General features: G+C 40.9%; 1 protein-coding gene across 1 annotated transcript in view; it reads right to left on the reverse strand.

The window, feature by feature from the left end:
- AGO3 (argonaute RISC catalytic component 3) overlaps positions 1–19,609 on the reverse strand; it is a 56,567-nt gene that overhangs the window by 21,558 nt on the left and 15,400 nt on the right. Inside the window, exons 3-6 of the mRNA XM_044425144.1 lie at positions 7,575–7,695; positions 5,450–5,658; positions 3,400–3,536; positions 354–488 (exon numbers count right to left, since the gene is read on the reverse strand). Of these exons, the coding sequence (XP_044281079.1) occupies positions 354–488; positions 3,400–3,536; positions 5,450–5,658; positions 7,575–7,695 (602 nt within the window). The remainder of the gene's footprint in view (positions 1–353; positions 489–3,399; positions 3,537–5,449; positions 5,659–7,574; positions 7,696–19,609) is intronic.

Consider the following 19,609-nt stretch of genomic DNA (forward strand, 5'->3'; position numbering starts at 1 on the left):
ATTGGTAATGCGAGGAGGCCTCTGTCTGGAAGCACAAAGTGCAAAAAACTGATATCCTTAAACCATGGAGCCCTTTAGCAATTCAGCTTCTAGCCACCACAGTCCTGAGAGCTAGACGCTTCCTTGCAAGGTTTTCATGGGTTGACGCAAAGGTAGATTTTGCAGGAAACAAATCATTACCAGAATATATATTCCAGGCGAATTAATATATAAGTCATACAAAGGCTGAAATGTCATTGTATGCATTTTTATGAATACCTATTTTTGAGATTTAGGAATATTCAGCAAAGGGAGAGATCAAGCTTCTGAAAGCACTGTGAATTGTTTTATAGTCTACACAAATTTTCACTTACCTTTTATCTCTTTGGTGAATTTTACTCGGTGAGAATCAGTCAGAGGTCGTGGCTGTTCATCAATGTTGTGAATATCAAGAACTTCACACATGAACTGAATTACAGGTTGTGCTTTGTAGAAGGCAGTGGCAGAAACTAAGAGAAAATAAGAAAATAAAGAGAAGGGGTGCTTTCCAAAGCTTTAAGTGAAATTATTGCTTTCTGAAGACTACACACAGGCTGTTAGGATACAGAAATCAGTTCTGCAAATCGGCTTTCAAAAGAATATGAAATAATTTGGGAACAACTAGCTAACTAGAATATAGAATTTTCTAGATTAAATCTACGTCATATTACTTTCAATTTGATTTCATATGTTTATGAAAGTGGGCACAAAATTCAGTTTCCTGAAGGATCTCAGCTTTCCTTTTTAATTCTATGCCTATTGGTTATGATTGTTTTTATAAACAACATTCCTAGATCTGAGCAAGTCAACACAACTCATTGCCCCATAGCTAGCAAAACCAGGACTGCACAAACCAGTACACATTCCAGAATAAATGATGGAACATAATTATGAAAATTTACTTAAATAGGGGAACTTAATCAACTTCCTACCAGCTTTACTACACCTTACTCTTTCCTGGGAAGGAAGAGATGATATATTAATCCATACACAAAACTCTGTATTTGTAAATTAGGCTGTCCCCTGATGAGAATTCCAAAGAAAAGCCTGTTAACTCAGCTATTAATCCAGCATTCTAAGAATTCTGACTAGCTTCTCAAAAAGTTTTCAACCAACATTAGTCGTGCAGCATTTTACAAAGGTTACTTTTCTCTCCAACTTTAAAAACAATTTGTACAGTAGCATTTATAGGTATTTGAAGTTATGCTATATTAAAAGTGTTAACTCAGGAGTAATGAATTTCTTTCCACTTTCACTATATTGTGGGTGAACAGAGAGGAGGCAAAGAAGCAATAGATTTCAAATGCCTTCCATACAGCAGAATTACTAGACTGTGAAACAGTTAATGAGGTATTTCTGAGGTTCCCAGGCCTCGAGTACACCAAACAGAATGTCCCATACAAATACAACAAAACATTCTTCAGACATGCGTCACCATCAGTAACCCGCCAACTTCACATGACGCATCCATCTAGCCAACGCCTACAGACTCCGATTAACTGAATGAACACAAATAGCTTGCACCCCCCACAATCTCAACCTGCTGCAGTTTGTCACCATGGTAACCATTTGCTAAACCAATTAGAACAGATTTTATAAGTACATAGCATTGGATGAGGGGTGATTAGGAAGTTTCAGTAGATTTCTTGCAGCTTTCAACTTCAAATCAAGTTAGGAAGAAAAGTTATCTTCTCATGACAAACATTTAATTCTTAACTAAAATCTTCACATAAGCATTTCAAACTAAATCTCAAACTGCCATGACAAACATTTAATTCTTAATTAAAATCTTCACATAAGCATTTCAACCTAAATATCAAACTGCCTATTCCCTTTACACCTTAATTCATTCCAAAATACGGTCAAATGCAAGTCAGCTTTATGTTAGAGATCAGGCAGGAAGAAGTAAAATTCTACTGATAACTGCAAGTATAACAGATAATTAAATAACTCCAGCTCCTGAACCCAGCAGACCATACTAAAGTTAACTTGAATGCTATTTTCAAAGGTGGGATACAAATCAAATAAATAACAAACTCAAATCAAATTAGTGGCCTGTATTAGTCATGTATTGACTCAATACCTCTTGGAATGTCATTTGGTTCATATACTCAACTCTACCTGAACTCTAACAGGCCCTGAAGGCGGGCTTTTCATTAGTAACTCCTTATTTTTTATCTATGTCCTTATATTTGACTAGCATGCACGCAACTGCTAACATCATTTCTATCATATGCTTTTTGATTCTTGGGAGTTAATATTCCACATTAGTTAGGAAGGTATCACATTTACTAAGCCAATCATCAGGTCACCCATTATGTAGTTCTAGCTGAAACATATCATCCACAGCAGGCTTCCCCAACCTCCAGGTGTGTTGGGGCTACATGGCCATGCTAGCTAGAAATTGTAGGAACTGTGGTCCCAACTCACTGGGAATACACCAAGCTGGGGAAGGCTGACCTACAGCATCACGTGTGAATACAAAATATAAGGGATACATGCCATCCTTGTAGTGCTCAAAGGGGTGCACAGCCACTTATTAAGAACAACTTCCTCTCAGTGAAAACATCACTGAGTCTCTGAAACATTACAAGCATGACAAATGCTGAGCAAAGTTATATGGGAAACTGGAGTTATTTTGCCAGCTCTAACACAGAATCAGAAGCAATGAGAATTGTGTGGTCAGCTAAGAAAATAGCAGTCATTTCAGGAAGGCCATTTGATGGGACAGCAGAAAGTATATCTACCAGATATATGATTCTTATATCCTTAAAGTCAGCAGAAGGTCCCTATAGTTAGAAGGACTTTTGCCAAAGGACTACTATGAAGCTTTAAATTGTTTTCCAGAACAGTTCAGATTATCCACAGACCACTATTCTCAATAAGTTCAATATCAGCTAACACAATGGCATAAGCGATATGCAAAAGTAAACAGCTTTGGACTTGTTCGCACAATTCAAATGAGGTCTGTGCTATATGGAAAAGGCTATTTGTAGCATACCACATGCTTACTATCTAAGAAGAAAAAAGCAGAGCTATAAAAATGAGGGCCTTTTGCCCAGAAACCTTTTTATTCAAGCATCATTTTAACTGTTAATAGTATTTATTTATTTTTTGGCCAGGGTGACTTATTTTATATTGTTAACTTGTTTTATATTGTTAATTTATTGTATTTTAATTGATTTATTTGTAAGCTGCCCCGAGGCTTCGGCGAATGGGGTGGCATAGAAATTTTCTAAATAAATAAATAAACAAACAATTTTGATTAATTATCAAATGTTACTGTGACAAATTATGTAAGCATATCATTTCAAATTTTCATTCAATCATTTGTACAAATAACATTTTTACTATACCTTTAATACAGAACTGTTGGCTTACCATCAATATTTAGCATCATTTTCCACATTGCAGGCCGAACAGACTGATGGAATCCAAACCATACTTCCCTGCCACCTCCCAAGGGATGATCATAACCTTCAGGAGCAGAGAAAAAGGAACGGCCTACAGGTGTATACCTATGCAAGATGAGATCAGGTTCAGCTACTCTTGTTCATACAGATATCCCTTCAAATACTACCTTCAAAAAAGGATTCAATGATTGAACAGTAATGGTTTTCTCCACAGACCTATCTAAAATGATAGGGTTTTGCTTTTTATCTCTTTAGATCCTACCTAGGAATCTAAAAAGTGATAAACAATGCCATGTAGAACCTTCTAACCCTTTGGAACCTCTGAAGTTATTTAGAATGACTAGACAGCATTTCAAGTCCAAAATGCATAAGAGGTTGCTTTAACAGATTACTTTTTAACTTAGTGGTAGAGAAGAAAATTTATTCTGATAAACATGAAAACCTCAAGACAATGAACCCAAATAAAGTGCACATGAAATTAATTTCAAACTTCTACAACTTGCAAGGTTATCTTTAGGTTTATTTTAAAAATCCTAATACAAAAAAGCAGGAACCTTCAGAAAATATATCTACGTATAAACACTACTTTAGAATACACATGTTGGGTAGTTCCAGAATATACTTAGAAGAGTAGACCAGTCACAATGAAACTGATTTTTTTTACTGCTCTGCTGTGCCTTTTATCTTACCAGCTGTCACCTGACAAACTTATAACAAACTTATTGTCTTTGATCACTTCATAATGATCTCATGTCAGAAACTGAGGGATCTTGTACGTAACTAGAGCTAGCAGTATGGTCAGTTTCAGTCACATCACTAATGCAAGGTGTATGTTAATGACAATTCTCTTACTCTTGAATTAAAGACTAAAGCAGGGGTGTTCAACCAGTGGCCCATGGGCTACATGCAGCCCAGAATGGCTATGCAGGTGGCCCAACATAAATCATAAACTTACTTAACACTGAGACTTTTTTGCAATTTTTTTTGTAACTCAATTGTGCAGTTTACAAGCATGAACTTTGTAGATGACAACACTGTCTCAATGTCAGGTAAAATAAATGTATGTATGCTCTTGCGATGCATTCATAGCTTCAGTTTTACAGTGGTATGCGGCCTTCAGTGTGTTATCTTCCAAGCACAGACAGTAGACTTGACCCCATCCGACGTTATGTGTGCTCATGGTGACTCGGTGAGTGAAACGCAATATTATCAATAATATTTCAACCTACTGTTGCAAACAATTTTATACATTTTGACACATTGGCTAAACACAGTCCTGTGAACAGCAAAAAATATGCAGCTTGCTTTTTGATTTGATACAAGAATTCGAAAACAGATTTCAAGATTTCTGGGGAAATAATCACTATTTTGGTATATTTGCAACTTCATTTTCAGTCAACATAAATATTTTATCTGCCAATTTTCAAATGGAATGCCTAGACCTGCAATCTGACATTCAACTTAAAGAAAAAATTGATCATGAACTTTTACAGGTCCTGTCTTCCCAGAGACAAATATCCCTCACTTCACAATCATGCCTTATTCATGTCTTTTCTTTTTGGCAGCACCTACATTTGTGAGCAACTAAGAGTAAAATTAGAGTCAAAATATCTGATGAACACCATGAGAACTCACTGAAAATTTCAACTACTTCCATCAAACCAGATACTGATGCATTAGTTTCTCAAATATAATCAAATATCCCAATAATTTTATGTTGCCCTCTTTTCTGCTCAATGACTTTTAAAGACTCTCTGAATGGGTCACCACATAATTAGGATTATTATGTAAGGACTTTTTTGCTTATCGGTGGAGGTGGATATCACGAAAATTAGGCACAGACCTCTCTCTCTCTGCGCTCATCAGCTTTTGTTAGTGTTCGTGTATTTAATGTGCGGCCCAAGACAATTTTTCTTCTTCCAATGTGGCCCAGAGAAGCCAAAAGGTTGGACACCCCTGGTCTAAAGAGAACTATTCCAAGACTTTAAAGAGTGTTCTGTGCACAACAGGGAACTTACTTCATAGAGGGAAGATGTCGTAGCACCACATCGACAGCATGAACAGGGTTAGTGCTGATTGGCTTGTCTAATTCCAGAGGTTCAGGCAAGGTTCGTCCTGTCAGTACCTCATGCAGCAAGTGCCAGCTCACCCGAGAAACAAATTTTATTGAGACCTTGAAGGGACGATCTTTGCCACCTTCTCCTGGCAACGTTACATCCAAATCAACCTGTGTAGCCATAAGAAAAACTACAGAAAGGGGACTCCCAAAGTAACTAAAGTGGTCTGTCTACAAGTTACTGCTCCCCTTCTTCTTCTGACCATCCTGAAGTTAAAACATCTCCCTGCTTTTACCAGGTAAGACAGATGAACTGAAGAAAAATGGGACAGCTGTACAAATGGCAGTTAAATTACTCTAGGTAGACTCAACACATGGGAAAGTATAACCAGAAAATTTATGCCCCAACAATGATTATGCTGTCAACCTCAAATAATGAGTCTTGCACTTCATTACAGGTTTCTGCTTCTTGATTATGAACACAACACAAAACCCAAGTACTTCTGTATTCTCACCAGTTGGGTGTGGCTTACATGATTGGACTTACAAAGGTGGTGGTCTTATCTATGATGACAACTGTCAAAAAATTACACACTTTAAAGCAAAGTGATGACTTGTGTTATATAAATAGAAAATTCACGACATTTCAGAATTAACTGTGCATAGCTCAGCAGTGGCTGAGGACACCCCCCCCCCCCCACTTAAAGAATGCATTGCACAATGGGTAGGTTCACACAGCCAAACCAGACAACATGGCTTGTTTGAGGGGAAATCAACCCACATATAAACAATTATGTGAAGATGGTTTCCTCCTCAAACAAGCCATATACCCACCTGAGTTAAGACAATATAACAAAATTCAGGCAGGTACTTAGAAAATGATGCTTTACATGCACTGGGAATTAATATATACCAAACGTAACTCATTTAAATTATGCTGGCTTGTTTTGATCATGCAAACTGGGTCACTGAGACAGTAAAGTGGCAAAAGGACCAGGGTCAGGGACCTGCAGGAAAACAGCACTGAGCAGCTATTACCCTACATTCTTACTTTCCACTCAGATTCACTTCAAATTCAAATGTTTAATTAATAAGAGCAGTGGTGTATTTTCAGCCTGCTATCCTGCCACCTCTAGAACCATTTTGAAATTAGAGCTCCAAAAACATTGTCAGCACTGATCAGATTCTGCATCAGAAACTTGGCACAGCTACAAGCATGCAAATCCATAAACATATTCAGTCCAGTCTCTCAGGTCCCAACTAGACAATACATGAAATGTGTAATTGCATTTCATATGTGTATGTTTTTAAATAACAATTGTATTCATTTGAGATTAACACTCTTTTGTGGAAAGTCTTAAGTCAGACACCTTAAAAGAATTCCCCACTTGAGGCTTCTGCTTGCTCCAGGAAGAAAGCTATCAGTGATGCCAATGGTAACTTCCTTCTCTGGGCAAACAGCAAATCAGAAGGACAGTTTTTATCCAGACAATGGACTGAAACCCACATCTCAGTCCTACCCCAATGGATCAGCTCCTCTGTGAAATCAAACATTACATATATCATCTAATTTAGTCCTTAAAAGATATGATTCTGCCACCATATTGTAAAAGTCTACATGCAATAAAAGACTGTAGCGACTGGCTATGATCCAGAACACTGGAAAATCACACACAGCCAATTTATCTTACGTGAAGCAGAATATTTATACAAGTCTTACTATTTATGCTAGGGGCTCACCCACATCTGAGTGAAGATTTCTATTGGAAGTTTGAGGCTAGGGAATTGTGGTGTCCTCACAATAAAGGATATCCACATGTTATGCACTGAAGTTTACCCCTTTAGTTCTCACTCCCAACTTACCTGAACTGCATTTGGACACATTCATTCCATTCCTCCCTTCCCCTGCCCAATTCCATGTCTTCTAAAATCCAAATCTGGATTGTAAACTTGGGCTTATCTGCTTATTTATTACATTATCCAGCACCATCATGCTACACAAGAGCCACCAAAAAAAGTTATCACTTTAAGAATTTCCTTTCATTTACAAGGAATTAGAAATTAAAGAAAAAACAAAAGCACCTTACCCCAGTTGTTGCAACAGGGAGTGGATTGGCTGTATAAAGGCTTCTTTTACCATCATAAACTGGTCTACGGTCTCCAAATATTGTCACTTTAAAGTGCTGCACCATTGAATCTACTACCTCCCTAAAGAGACAAAATGTGAGCATTTTCATTTAAATGAAATAGCATTAAGGGGAGAAAGCCCGTTTAAAATCTACCATATCCCAGACCTTTAGATTTAGTACTTTCAACATGTCTTCAGAGCCACCTAGTTTAGAAAGGCAAACAATGATCCAAAATGTGTTAAACTGATGTACAGTATTAATACAAAACAAAGTCTGAACACTGAACAAGCTGGAAAGAGCATGGTTATGATTTTTCCTCGGTGCCAAATATAACTTTCATTTTGCCAACTTGCTGTCCTTCCTGACTGAGAGTTATAATTCAATACATCTAGAAGGCACCAGGACGCAGAAGACTGTTCTAAAATGTCAAAATAACAATAACTTACAGCACGTGTTTAAATGTGACAAGAGACATGTCTTGCACCAGTGCATTCCAACATTCTCTTCATTCCCTGATGCAAAGCTGTGAACTACTCAGCTATTTACATGGCCCAGTGAGTACTTCTTGCTACTGCAACCCCATGTGACTGCTGCCGGCAAGATGACATGAAATAGCTTTGGTGGTCTTGCAATGTATTTTGCACTAAGATCTGCTGTTGTCTCTGGACACAAAAATCAAATCTATATAAAATAGTTTATTTGCAAACTATCTTCCCAAGTTTACTGCAACAAGGTGAAGAAGAAAGTCTGTGAACTCCCCAGTCAGAGAGTAATAAAATGATTAAAGCATTTACAAATGCTTCATGGCACTCTTTTCCCCACTGAATGATCTCCCCTCAGAATACCACATTTCATGCACTTGAAAAAGTTAGATCAAGTGTTACGTGTCTTTGTCAATGTTATCTACATTTATGTGGGTCCTACATTTAAGTGCATACTTGAAGTTGTACAGCGAGAATGTATTCAGAAATGTACATATACAGAAATATTAGAGAATGAGATTGAGCATGTATTTGATGGCTAAACTCACTTTGTTCCTGTTTCATCTATGAAACCGAGAAAGCTACCAAGTGACACACACTGGGAGCGAGAGACTCTGAAGCACATCTCTGCCCAAAGGAAACTCAAGGGACAGCCAAGACTGAAGAGTGCTGCCCCTTGCAGGAAACCATTCACCAACACACCAGACTAAATCGTGACTGAAGCTGAGCGAAAACTGGATTCATATCACAAGAGGGAAGAACACTACAATTTCAGTACTTGAGCATATGCTAAAATATCCACATGAGATAAACCAAGCTTTATATTGAACAGCACTCCAACAGCCAGTCACACAGCACCCAGCTGCGCCAATGCGCTTATTTGCCCTGCAGGCATGATTAGATTAGAACAGATGAAGCACTTAAGTACACATTAGAAGAACCAACAACTGCTTTTCCAATCAATGCCTCCCACAGGTTATGGATGGCTAAAGTGATAAAATGGTGGCTAAAGTGATAAGAAATCTATGACAGATATGCTTGTCCCCAGAGAAAAGCCATGGACAGAGAAGAAAGAAGCAGCAGAGACTGGTGTAAATTGTGGTGGAACCAGTGGCTGTGGTCTATAAACGTACCAGTAATGTGGGGAAATGTAGATGTCAGGACCTGGGAGCAAAATGTAGGTTGCTAAGCAGGAGGCTGGAATCCAGGACCAATAAAGTACGTTTCTCTGAAATGCTATCTGTTGCATGGACAGGGACTGCTAGACAGGCACATCTGAGAAAACTCATTGCATGGATGAGACAATAGTGTAGAGAGAAGAGGTTGGGATTTGTTAAGCACTGGGGAACATTTTGGAACGATCTGGGTCTGTGTGAAAGGAAATGAGCTCCACTTGAAGCAAAATGGAACTAGACTGCCGGCATAAAACATAAAAGGGTAGCAAAGCAACTTTTCATCTAAAGCCTAGGGAAAGCCAACAAGAGCTGAGAAGCATCTGGTTCAGATGACGTCATGCCTAGGGGATGAACATGAAAAAGTTTGATTGCCTAAATGTAGAAGGGAAATAAACCAGTCAAAGAAGCCTAAGTGCCAGAAGTTCCATGCACCAGAAAAGTCTGGAAAGGAACACTCTGCATGTACAGATATTTCTATGCAAATACAAATCCAAGCATAAATAAGAGAGCAAGAGTGCCTATTTTTAAAGGAAATATAGATATAGGCTGGGTTCAGACTACCCACAAACCATGGTGATTCTTTTTCTTTTTTTTTAACCATTGTTGGTATGTTGTATTATCTGAATTCAGTCACAGTAGAAAACATAACAAGAAAGGGCAGGTTGCTTACCTGTAACTGCCATTCTTCGAGTGGTCATCTGTGCATTCACACATATATGAGTGTTGTGCCTGTGCAGTGCCTGTTGCCGGGAAGATTTAGAGCTTTGACAGTTTTGGTGGGAACTCCACGCCCCCCACCTCTGCTATAGTATAAATGGGTGGAGAGCCCGCTCCTTGCCAGTCAGCTGAAGACCACCCGTTCACCCCCAGCTACAACCAGCAAGTATAGGATCCTGTTCCATAAAAGGAAGTATAAAGGCATACAGTATACCCAGTCACCAACACCAAAGTGGGGCCGGGGGGCAGGTTGTGTGAATGCACGGATGACAACTCAAAGTTACAGTTACAGGTAAGCAACCTGCCTTTCTTCATTGTGGTCTCCGTGCATCACACATATATGGGTGACTAACAAGCTTACCACACCCGGAGGTGGGATGATGTTGTCACTGGAGAACTGTGGACAAGACGGCATGGCCAAAGGAGCAGTCCTGTCTGGCCTTGATGTCTAAGCAATAGTGCTTCGTGAATGTGCACAGGCTGCTTTGCAGATATCGTGTAGTGGAATGCCCGCATGGAGAGCAGAAGAAGCAGTGACAGCTCTTCTGGAATGTCCTTTCGAGGTAACAGTTAAGTCCAGTTTGGAGAGGCAATAAGCAAGTTCAATTGTCTCAACAATCCATTTTGAGAGTCTTTGAGTGCCAATGGGCTCCCTTGTCATGTTCCAAGTATTTGACAAAAAGCTTTTTCGTTTTCCTGAATGACAGTTCGGGATTGATAGAAAGCCAAACATCTGCAGACGTCAAGGCTGTGTAGAGAGCGCTCCGATCAGTCATCCCAACATGGAGCCTTTCTGTCGTCTTGCAGGCTCTCACCAAACCTCCATTTGAACCAATAGCTACCCTATGCACAAAAATTTGAACCAAAGAGAAAACAACAAGATCGCAGCCATCTCCACCACACCTCAAGCATGAGCACAGCCATCTCCCCCCGCCCCCCACCAGCATGACCATGATCGCACCCATCATCCCTGCACGAGCGCAACCACAATCATGGCCACAGACGGGCACAATCGCGGTCACGCTCGGGCAGGGAACACGGGCGTGATCATGGCCATCTCTCCCCCGTGAGCACAACTGCAGCCATCTCCCCGCCCCCGGGCACGACCGCGTCTGTGCAGGGAAGATGGGCACAATCACGATTGTCACCTGATGCGAAGTTCACGACCTGAGGCATTTTTTTCCTGAAACTTCTGTTTGCAACCCATTTGGTTGTGAACTGAGGCATTTGTGAGCCAAGGTACCACTGTAGTGTCACAGTCAGTTCCGGTGCATGGAATGGTACTCCGCAAGAGAGATTGGCATCAACAGTCCACCAGGATAGAGTCTGGAGGACTGAGTGTGGAGGTTGTAATAGTTGGTTCGGTCAATCACGGTCTGGATGAAAGTTGCAGTTGAACCATAACTGTAATGGCTGCATTCGCAGTCTCGCATTTGGCACCACTGATACCGTGAATGTCATATGACCAAGCACCTGTTGGATGGATTGTGCTGGGACAGTCTGTTGAATGGTAAGTTGTCATACAGAATTTATCAGTCTCTCTTGTCAGTCCGGAGGTAGGAAGGCTCGGGTATGAAGAGAGTCCAGGTGTGCTCCAATGTAACTGATGAGCTGGGAGGGAATGAGGCATAATTTTTCATTTTTGATACAAAGACAGAATCGGTCAAGCAGGGAGCAGGTGGTGTTGATTGAAGGCAGTAGGTCATCTCTGGAAGGGGAGACGATGAGCCAATCATCCAGGTAAGGGTAGATCTAGATACCCTGAAGTCTGAGATGGGCACAAACCAGAGCCATGCATTTCCTAAAGACCCTTGCAGCAGTAGCAAGCCCAAACAAGAGCACGTTATACTCATATACTTTGGTACTGACAGTGAACCGAAGGAGGCACCTATGAGCAGGATGGATGCTGATGTGGAAGTACACATCTTTTAAGTCCAGGGATGTGAGCCAATCCTCTTTCCTGAGCAACGGAAGTATGTTCTGGCACGTGGTCATTCTGAATTTTTTGGTTTTGATGTATTTATTTACTCCACATAAATCCAGAATGGGGCAGACACCCCCATCTCTCTTCGGTACTGTGAGTCCTTCTGAGCGACTAAGTTTCCGGATTGCTTCTTTATGAAGCAGCTCGGTGACTTCCAGGAGGGCTGGAGAGGCTGCTGTATATCGGATCAGACCTGAAGGTGGGCACAGTTTCAAATTCGATTTTATATCTGTGCTCTATGATGGAAAGAACCCACCTATCAGGTGTGATGGGCTCCCAGATGGGGAGCTGACTTTGCAGCCGATCCCCAAAAGGGAGAGGGAAAGGTGGGTTGGAGGACTGAGGAGAGATTCCAGTGTCCCATCAGCGTAGACACTTGTCAACATCTGCACGGCACCTGGGCTGTTGGTAGCACAGAGCATTGGAACGTCAGGGTTGAGGTTGTCTTTGGCCGAACTGCTGCCGTCCAGAGGGGTATCCCTGGTGGTAGGGCTGGAAGGGTTGGTACTGTGGGGGTCTGTTCCATGGCCACTTACGTCTAGGTTGAGAGGTGGACCACTCCATCCGATGTGTGGTGAGGCAAGCCTTGTGGTATGTTCAAGCTTGTCTTCAGTCTTTGAATGGAAGAAACTGCCGCCATCGAAAGGCATGTATTCAACACATTGTTTGGTTTCCTGAGGCAGGTTCCCCATTCTGAGCCAGGCATGTCATTGGAGGGCTACAGCACCAATGAGCACGCTTGAGTCACGACTGACATGATGTTTCACCGTGGTGAGCTGTTGTTTTGAGAGCTGCACTGCCTCCCCAATGAAGATGTGGGCCAGCTCCCTTTGCTGGTCCAGGAGGAATGCAGTAAGGGACTCAATCTTTTGCCAGAGGAAGTACTGATAACGGGCCACAGTGGCCTTGTAATTGGAGATCTGAAGACCAAGTCCCATGGCAGTGTAGATACAGTGAGATATGTCAATTTTTCTCCCCTCGTGGTCAGATGGAGTGGAATGTTCTTTCGACTAATGACCCTGTGATGATTCAATGACATTCGAGTTCGGCTGAGAATGTTTCAACAGGAACAGTATATCCTGCTCCTGAACCTTATACATGGCCTCCAAACACCGAGAGGTACAGTGAGGGTGATTTGGCAGCTGCCAAGGCTCTCTCATCACCCTGTCGAAGAGTAGAAATGAACGGCAGGGCAATTCTTTGCAAACCATGTTATAGATATTGTCCTGGTTCAAGTCAGTAGGCTGCTGTACATCAATCTGGAGAGAAGAGGACATACGAGTGAGCAGCTCCGAGAACCAACCGTGGCTGTCTCCGGGAGGTCCCGGACCCTGGGTGGTGATCATGGCATCAGGAGAGGTGGAAATTTGCTGGGATTTCTCCGAATCTGAATCGGACTGGTATGGAGAGCTGGAAGAAGAGCCATCAGGAGATGTTGGTGAATGGACGAGTGGTGACGCTGGTGGTGATATTGGTGGACAGGTGTCCGCAGGGGTGACGCTGGAGGTTCCACCTGCATAACTGACTGGCAGCTGGAAAGCTCGATCGGTACCAAGGCGGGCAAATCAATCAGCTCGGAGCGAGGCACTTGAGGATGTTTCTTGTGTCAACACTTGGCCTTGTCAGATCTATCCTTTTTGGGGCGCTTAGATTTCGTAGCCTCATCAGGTCCAACATGCTTCCTATTCTCCTTATGTTTCTTAGGAGGAAAGCAAGAGGAGCACTTTCCATTGGGACCGACAATGTCCCCCTCAGATGGGCGAGAGGGGGCACTCTTGGAAGACCCCAGAGCCGCAGAGGAGGCGGTATCCACTGTAACCTGCTTCATAGCCACTAAGGCTTGGTCCCATAACATTTTCCGCAGCCAATTTTCTCAGTTTTTCCAAGCCTGCCTGGTAAAAGATTGGCAGTGGTTGCACTTATCTGACCTATGTCCTTCTCCTAGGCAGAGGAGACAGAGGGAGTGTGGATTAGTGGGAGACATTTTTTAGTTTGTTTTTGTTTTGTTTTGTTTGTTTTTTTGGAAAGGGGTTGGGGGGAAGGGGACAAAGATATGAAAAGGGAGTTCGGTAAGGGAGTGAACAACTGGGAAAGGAAGTGTTTGAGAAGGGTAGAAAGTGAAACAAGTTAGAAGTAATCAAAGAAATTGAAGCAAAGTATTGTGAAATACAGATGAGGAGACAACCAAAAAGGCCCAAGGCACAGCAAATGGTGATCACAAGCAGAGTGGTGAAGGGGCGGGCACTCCACCCATTTATACTATTGTGGGGGGTGGGAGTTCCCACCAAAACCGTTAAAGCTCTGAAATCCTCCTGGCAACAGTCACTGCACAGGCGCAGCACCCATATATGTGTGATGCACGGAGACCACAATGAAGAACTGTGGTTTTTTCTATAATTTTTCTGTACCAATACAGATGTTATTCAAACCCAGGATCATAGTTTCCATGGTCCTGATATGTAACTACCATAGAGTCCTCTGGAAAAAGTGGCAACTGCAGGAACCACTCCAACTATCCAGCATTTATGTGTGGATCAATGAGGGAAAGGCAGGTGACGTAATTATCAAGTGATGCAACTTGGGATTGAATTTCAGGTGCAGTGGCTGATGGGATACAGCCAATAGTGGGAAGACTGAGTGATGAGGATGGAAGCCATGATGAAGCAGAAGCTGTTTGATTGTTTGTCAGGGAGATGATGGTAACTGCAAACCACGGCAACCATACAGGGTTGTGTAAATGCAGCCACAGAGCTTATTACATAAATCCAGTAAAAATGAAAAAGCCAGTGGGATATGGTCATCTCTGGATATAACTTCTATAGGAAGGACATGGAAAGGCATACTGGAGGTATTGCTCTGTGCATCAAAGAGAACATAGTTTAAAATGTACAGAATACTCCATAGATGATGTAGGTAACAATATCTGGCTCCAAAACCAATTCAGAACTGGGAACATGCTCAGGGTGAACTTGAACTTGAAAATGAAATCAGGGCAGGCTCAAAAGAAGGAACTGCTATACTAATGAGTGACTCCAACTATCCCTACACTGATAAAAGCATGTCCCAATTTTGAGGAAAGGATTACATTTCTCAGAATCCTAAACAGCTGTGCTCTAGGGGATGACAGCTGATCATGCAAACAACCTGTGGAGAGGCAATCCTGGATTGAATCCTAGGTGGGGCTGCCCAGGACCAATACAAGATGTACATGTTCTTGAACCTGGAAATAGTGACTACAGTACTGTCAAATTTAATACAGATTTAAGTGCAAGATTGCCAAAGAGGCCCAACACAGTCACATCTGACTTGAAAAGAGGAAACTTCCCTAAAATGAAGCAACTGGTAGCCAGAAAGTTGAAAGTAGGAATCAAGAAGGTTAATTAATTTCAATTTGTTTGGAAGTTATTCAAAACCACAATGATAAAAGCTCACATAATATGTATATGACAAGTTAGGATATAGAATATGAAGACCAAGAAGTCACTATGATTGTTAAGGCACATCAAGGAAAGGCAGCTTCTTTCAGAAAATGGAAATATTTCCCAAATGAGGGAGATACAAGTAAACAATAAGAGACACAAAAAAGCATTTTGAGGAGTATACTGCTAGCAACATCAAGTTCAGTAAGAAGGAATTCCTGAAATTATATAAGATGCAAGAAACAAGGTAAAGAGGCAGTTGGACCATTGGATAGCAATGCAGTTAATGGAATAGTAAAGGAAGATAAGAAGACAGCAAAGAAGCTGAACTAATTCTTTTAACCTCCCTTCACAACAGAAGATACAGGACAGATACCTCTTCTTGAACTTGCATATTTAAAGAAGGGAGTCTGAAGAACTAAGGCAGACAATAGTGACAAACAATTCTAAAACATAATAAATTGTTGGGCCTGTTCTAGAGTTTTTAACTGCCAAATTTCTTATAAAAATGTGTAACTTTTCCCTAAGATCAGCCTATGAGGACTAGAGAATGGCCAAAATTATACCCTTTCAAAAGGAATCGAGTAGAATCCAGGAACTATAGGCCTGTTAATTTAAGATGTGTCTCTGGGTAAATTGCTTGAAAGTATTGTTAAAAATAGAATTAGTAAGTATATAGAAAGACAAGTCCTGATGAAAAAAAATGAACACGGCTACTGCAAAGGGAAGCTGTGTTTCGCTAACCTTTCAAAAGTATCAATAAACATGTGGGGAGGGGTTATCGAGTAGACATTGTTGGCTTTTTGACAAAGTCCTTCACCAAAGTCTCTCAAGCAAACCAGTAGTTATGATGAAAGAAAGGGGGAAGTCCTCTTAAAGCATCAGTAACTAGTTAAAGAACAGAAAGAAGAGAGTGCGAACAAGTGGTAATTTTTCAAAAGGAGAGATATAAACAGTGGGGTCACATAGAGATCTGTATCAATGCCTTTCAGCTTACTCAAATGATCTGGAATTAGGACAGTGCTGCAAAGTGGGCAAGTTTGCTAATAACACATTTTTTAAGGATGGTTAAAACAAAAAGGGACTGAGAGAATCTCGAAAAAGGAGCTCTCCAAACTGAGAGAATAGGCATCAAAATGGCAGATATGGTTCAAAGTGAGCAAGTGCAAACTAACGCATTTTAGGGTAAAAAATTCCAAGTTTGAGTACAGGGTGACTCAACAATGGGATCTTGGGGCTGTGAAACAGGTCAAGGAAAAGGCTGTGAAAAAAGACAACTGCCATATATGGGCATACCTTAGAGGTAATAAGGGTTTGGTTCCAGACCACCACAATAAAGCGAATATATTAATAAAGAAAGTCACACAATTTTTGCTTCCCAATACATATAAAAGTTATGTTTAAACTATACTGTAGTCTATTAAATGTGCAAAAGCATTATGTCTAAAAACAATGTACACACCTTGATTAAAAACACTTTATTGCTAAAAAAAAATGCTTACTACTCTCTGAAGGCTCTGATGTTGGTTATCTTTTTGCTGGGAGAGGAACTAGCCTTGAGGTTGATGGCTGCTGACTGACTGAAAAGGGTGGTGGTTGCTGAAGGCTGGAGTGGCTGCAGCAATTTCTTTCTTAAAATAAGACAACAATGAAGTTTGCCACATGAATTGACTCCTCCTTTCACAAATGTTCTCTCTGTAGTATGTGGTGCTGTTTTATAACATTTTACCCACAATAGAACATCTTTCCCAATTGGAGTCAACCCTCTCAAACCCTGCCATTGCTTTATTGATTAAGCTTATGTAAAATCCTAAATCTAAAAGTATGAAATATTGAGAATTACCAAATGTGATGCAGACACACAAAGTGAGCAAATGCTGTTGGGAAAATGGTGCTGATAGTTTTGCTTAAGGCAGGGTTGCCACAAACCTTCAATTCATTAAAAAATGCAATATCTGTGAAGTAAAGCTCAATAAAACAAGGTATGTCTGCATAATTAGGAAAGATGCTGTAACTAAAACTGCTAATATCTACTCCCCTCTAAAACTCTATGGTGCAACTGTATTTAGACCACTGTGTATCATTTTTGTCACTGTAGCTAAAAAGGGATATTGTAGAGCTGGAGAAAATGTAGAAAGAGGCAAGAAAAAGAAACAGGGCAAGTCAGAAGGGGTCTCCCAGGCCATCTAGTCTGACCCCCGGCTCTAGCCGGCTCCGCTCATGACATGCCTACCATGTCTAGCCTTTGTAAAGGTTACCATTAAAGAGACTGTTTAGCTTAGAAACATAATGACGTAATGAAAGACATGACAGAAGTGTACAGAATTATGCATCATATGGAGAAAGCAGATAGACATTTTTCTTCTTCAACCATAATAACCAGAACCTAGGGTTGTACCATAATTGGTGGGAGATTCCAAACAGACAAAAAGAAGTACTTTTACACAGTATGTGATTAATTTCATTTCCATGAAACGTAATCATGGCAACTAATTTGGATAGCTTTAAAAGGGAACTGGACAAATTCATGAAGGAGAAGGCTATCAGCTACAAGTCCTGAGAGCTATATGCTGCCTCCAGTAGGCATGTCTATGTACCCTAACTGCTGGGGTACATGCCTATGTACCCTAACTGCTGGGGAACTTGGGCAGCTGGATACTGCTGCACTCAGGTCCTTCTTCTAAAATCCAAAGGGCAACTGGTTGAACTAAGTGGGTCCCAGTTCTGATCTAGCATAGCTTTTCTTATGTTCTTATAGATTGGAGCCACAGTGCTCAGCAAGTTTCTTGCACCATTTCTTTAAATGCCCCCAGCTCCTACTTTATCAGCAGAACATTAATGAAACATCTCATCGGGCTATATCTTCAAACTCCCAGTTTAGCCATTAACTCACTGTGTCTTGCTATATACATATTTATTTATTTATTAGATTTTTATCCCATCCCATTAGCTATAAGGCTCCCTGGGCAGGTTACACAGTTAAAAAGCTATTCATGGTTTTCTTTTCCTTTCTAGAAAAAAGGTAATCTTTAATGCATTTTTTTACTTTCTAGTACAATTTTAATACAGCAAAACTAAAATAGCTAGAACCCTAACATGGGACTGATATTTTCATCTTATTTCAATATTTTCAGGTCTGATCCAGGAACAAAAGCTTCTTTGGTTGCAGCAGTGGAATCAGATCATTTATTTGTAGGAGGCCAATAGAAATAGGAGTCTTTGAATCTTTTAAATGTCCCAACAGCAATTGATACTATGTCTATCAGGTAGGTCTCAGAAGATGGTTCTAAAGGGCTCCTGTTCCATTTGCATGGTTTCATGTCCTGTCTGGGGGACAGGAGGATTCATCTGGTGAAAAAAAGGGGCACAGCCAGCACTGTGGGCTCTAGCGAGAGCCAGACAGGAAACTGGAAGCTCCAGCTGATGGCCCTCTCCTGGAAAAGCAACCTAGCCCCTTCTCAAACATTCCTGCACTTTCCCAACTGCAGGAATCAGAGTCAAGGACAATTCTTTTCCTGGGACAGCACAGGATCAAACTGAAGGCACAGCATGCCACTCCTTAAAAGCAATACACTGACCGGCTATAACTTAACCAAGCTGGAGCTAGCTTGCTGTTGCAAACACCATTTCAGCTCTGTGTTTTGCTCTACTAGACCTGACAAATCTCTAGACTTTTAAGATACCCACCTGGACTGCTATCCCAGACACCCTTGACTGACCTAGATGCTGGTACAACAGACCCTGGAGAATGACCTATAGGGTTGTACAGGTTTCTCACTTGGTTACTCCTGAAAATCTCACAGCCTTGAGTAGGTCACTTGTTGGCACAGAAGGATACATGGAAAGTTTCTTGTGCAGAGCTGTACCATTCTATTTTTGTCTTCTGAACTTCCATATCCACTATTTGTATATGGCATTACTACTTGGTTATTCTATTTAATTTGCAGGTTATAGTATACTTTACAGCAGATCACTCAGAGAGCTTTACTATGAAGAGGTACAGAAATATAGCAAATAAATACTTGAGGACAAGAAGAAAAGATCAGGTAAAACCGTAAGACGTGGATGAAACATATCCGCAACTTTGTTGTTCAAATTATCTCAAGCTGTTTGAACTGTTCTTCACTGTACTATAATCCTAAATAAAATACATTATTTATATGTGGTACTTCTACACCACTTGACATAATGAAAATGCTAAGTGGGATTTTGCATA

This window comes from Varanus komodoensis, unplaced genomic scaffold (assembly GCF_004798865.1).
Source record: "Varanus komodoensis strain SLA01 unplaced genomic scaffold, ASM479886v1 scaffold15, whole genome shotgun sequence".
In the NCBI taxonomy this organism is placed as follows: domain Eukaryota; kingdom Metazoa; phylum Chordata; class Lepidosauria; order Squamata; family Varanidae; genus Varanus; species Varanus komodoensis.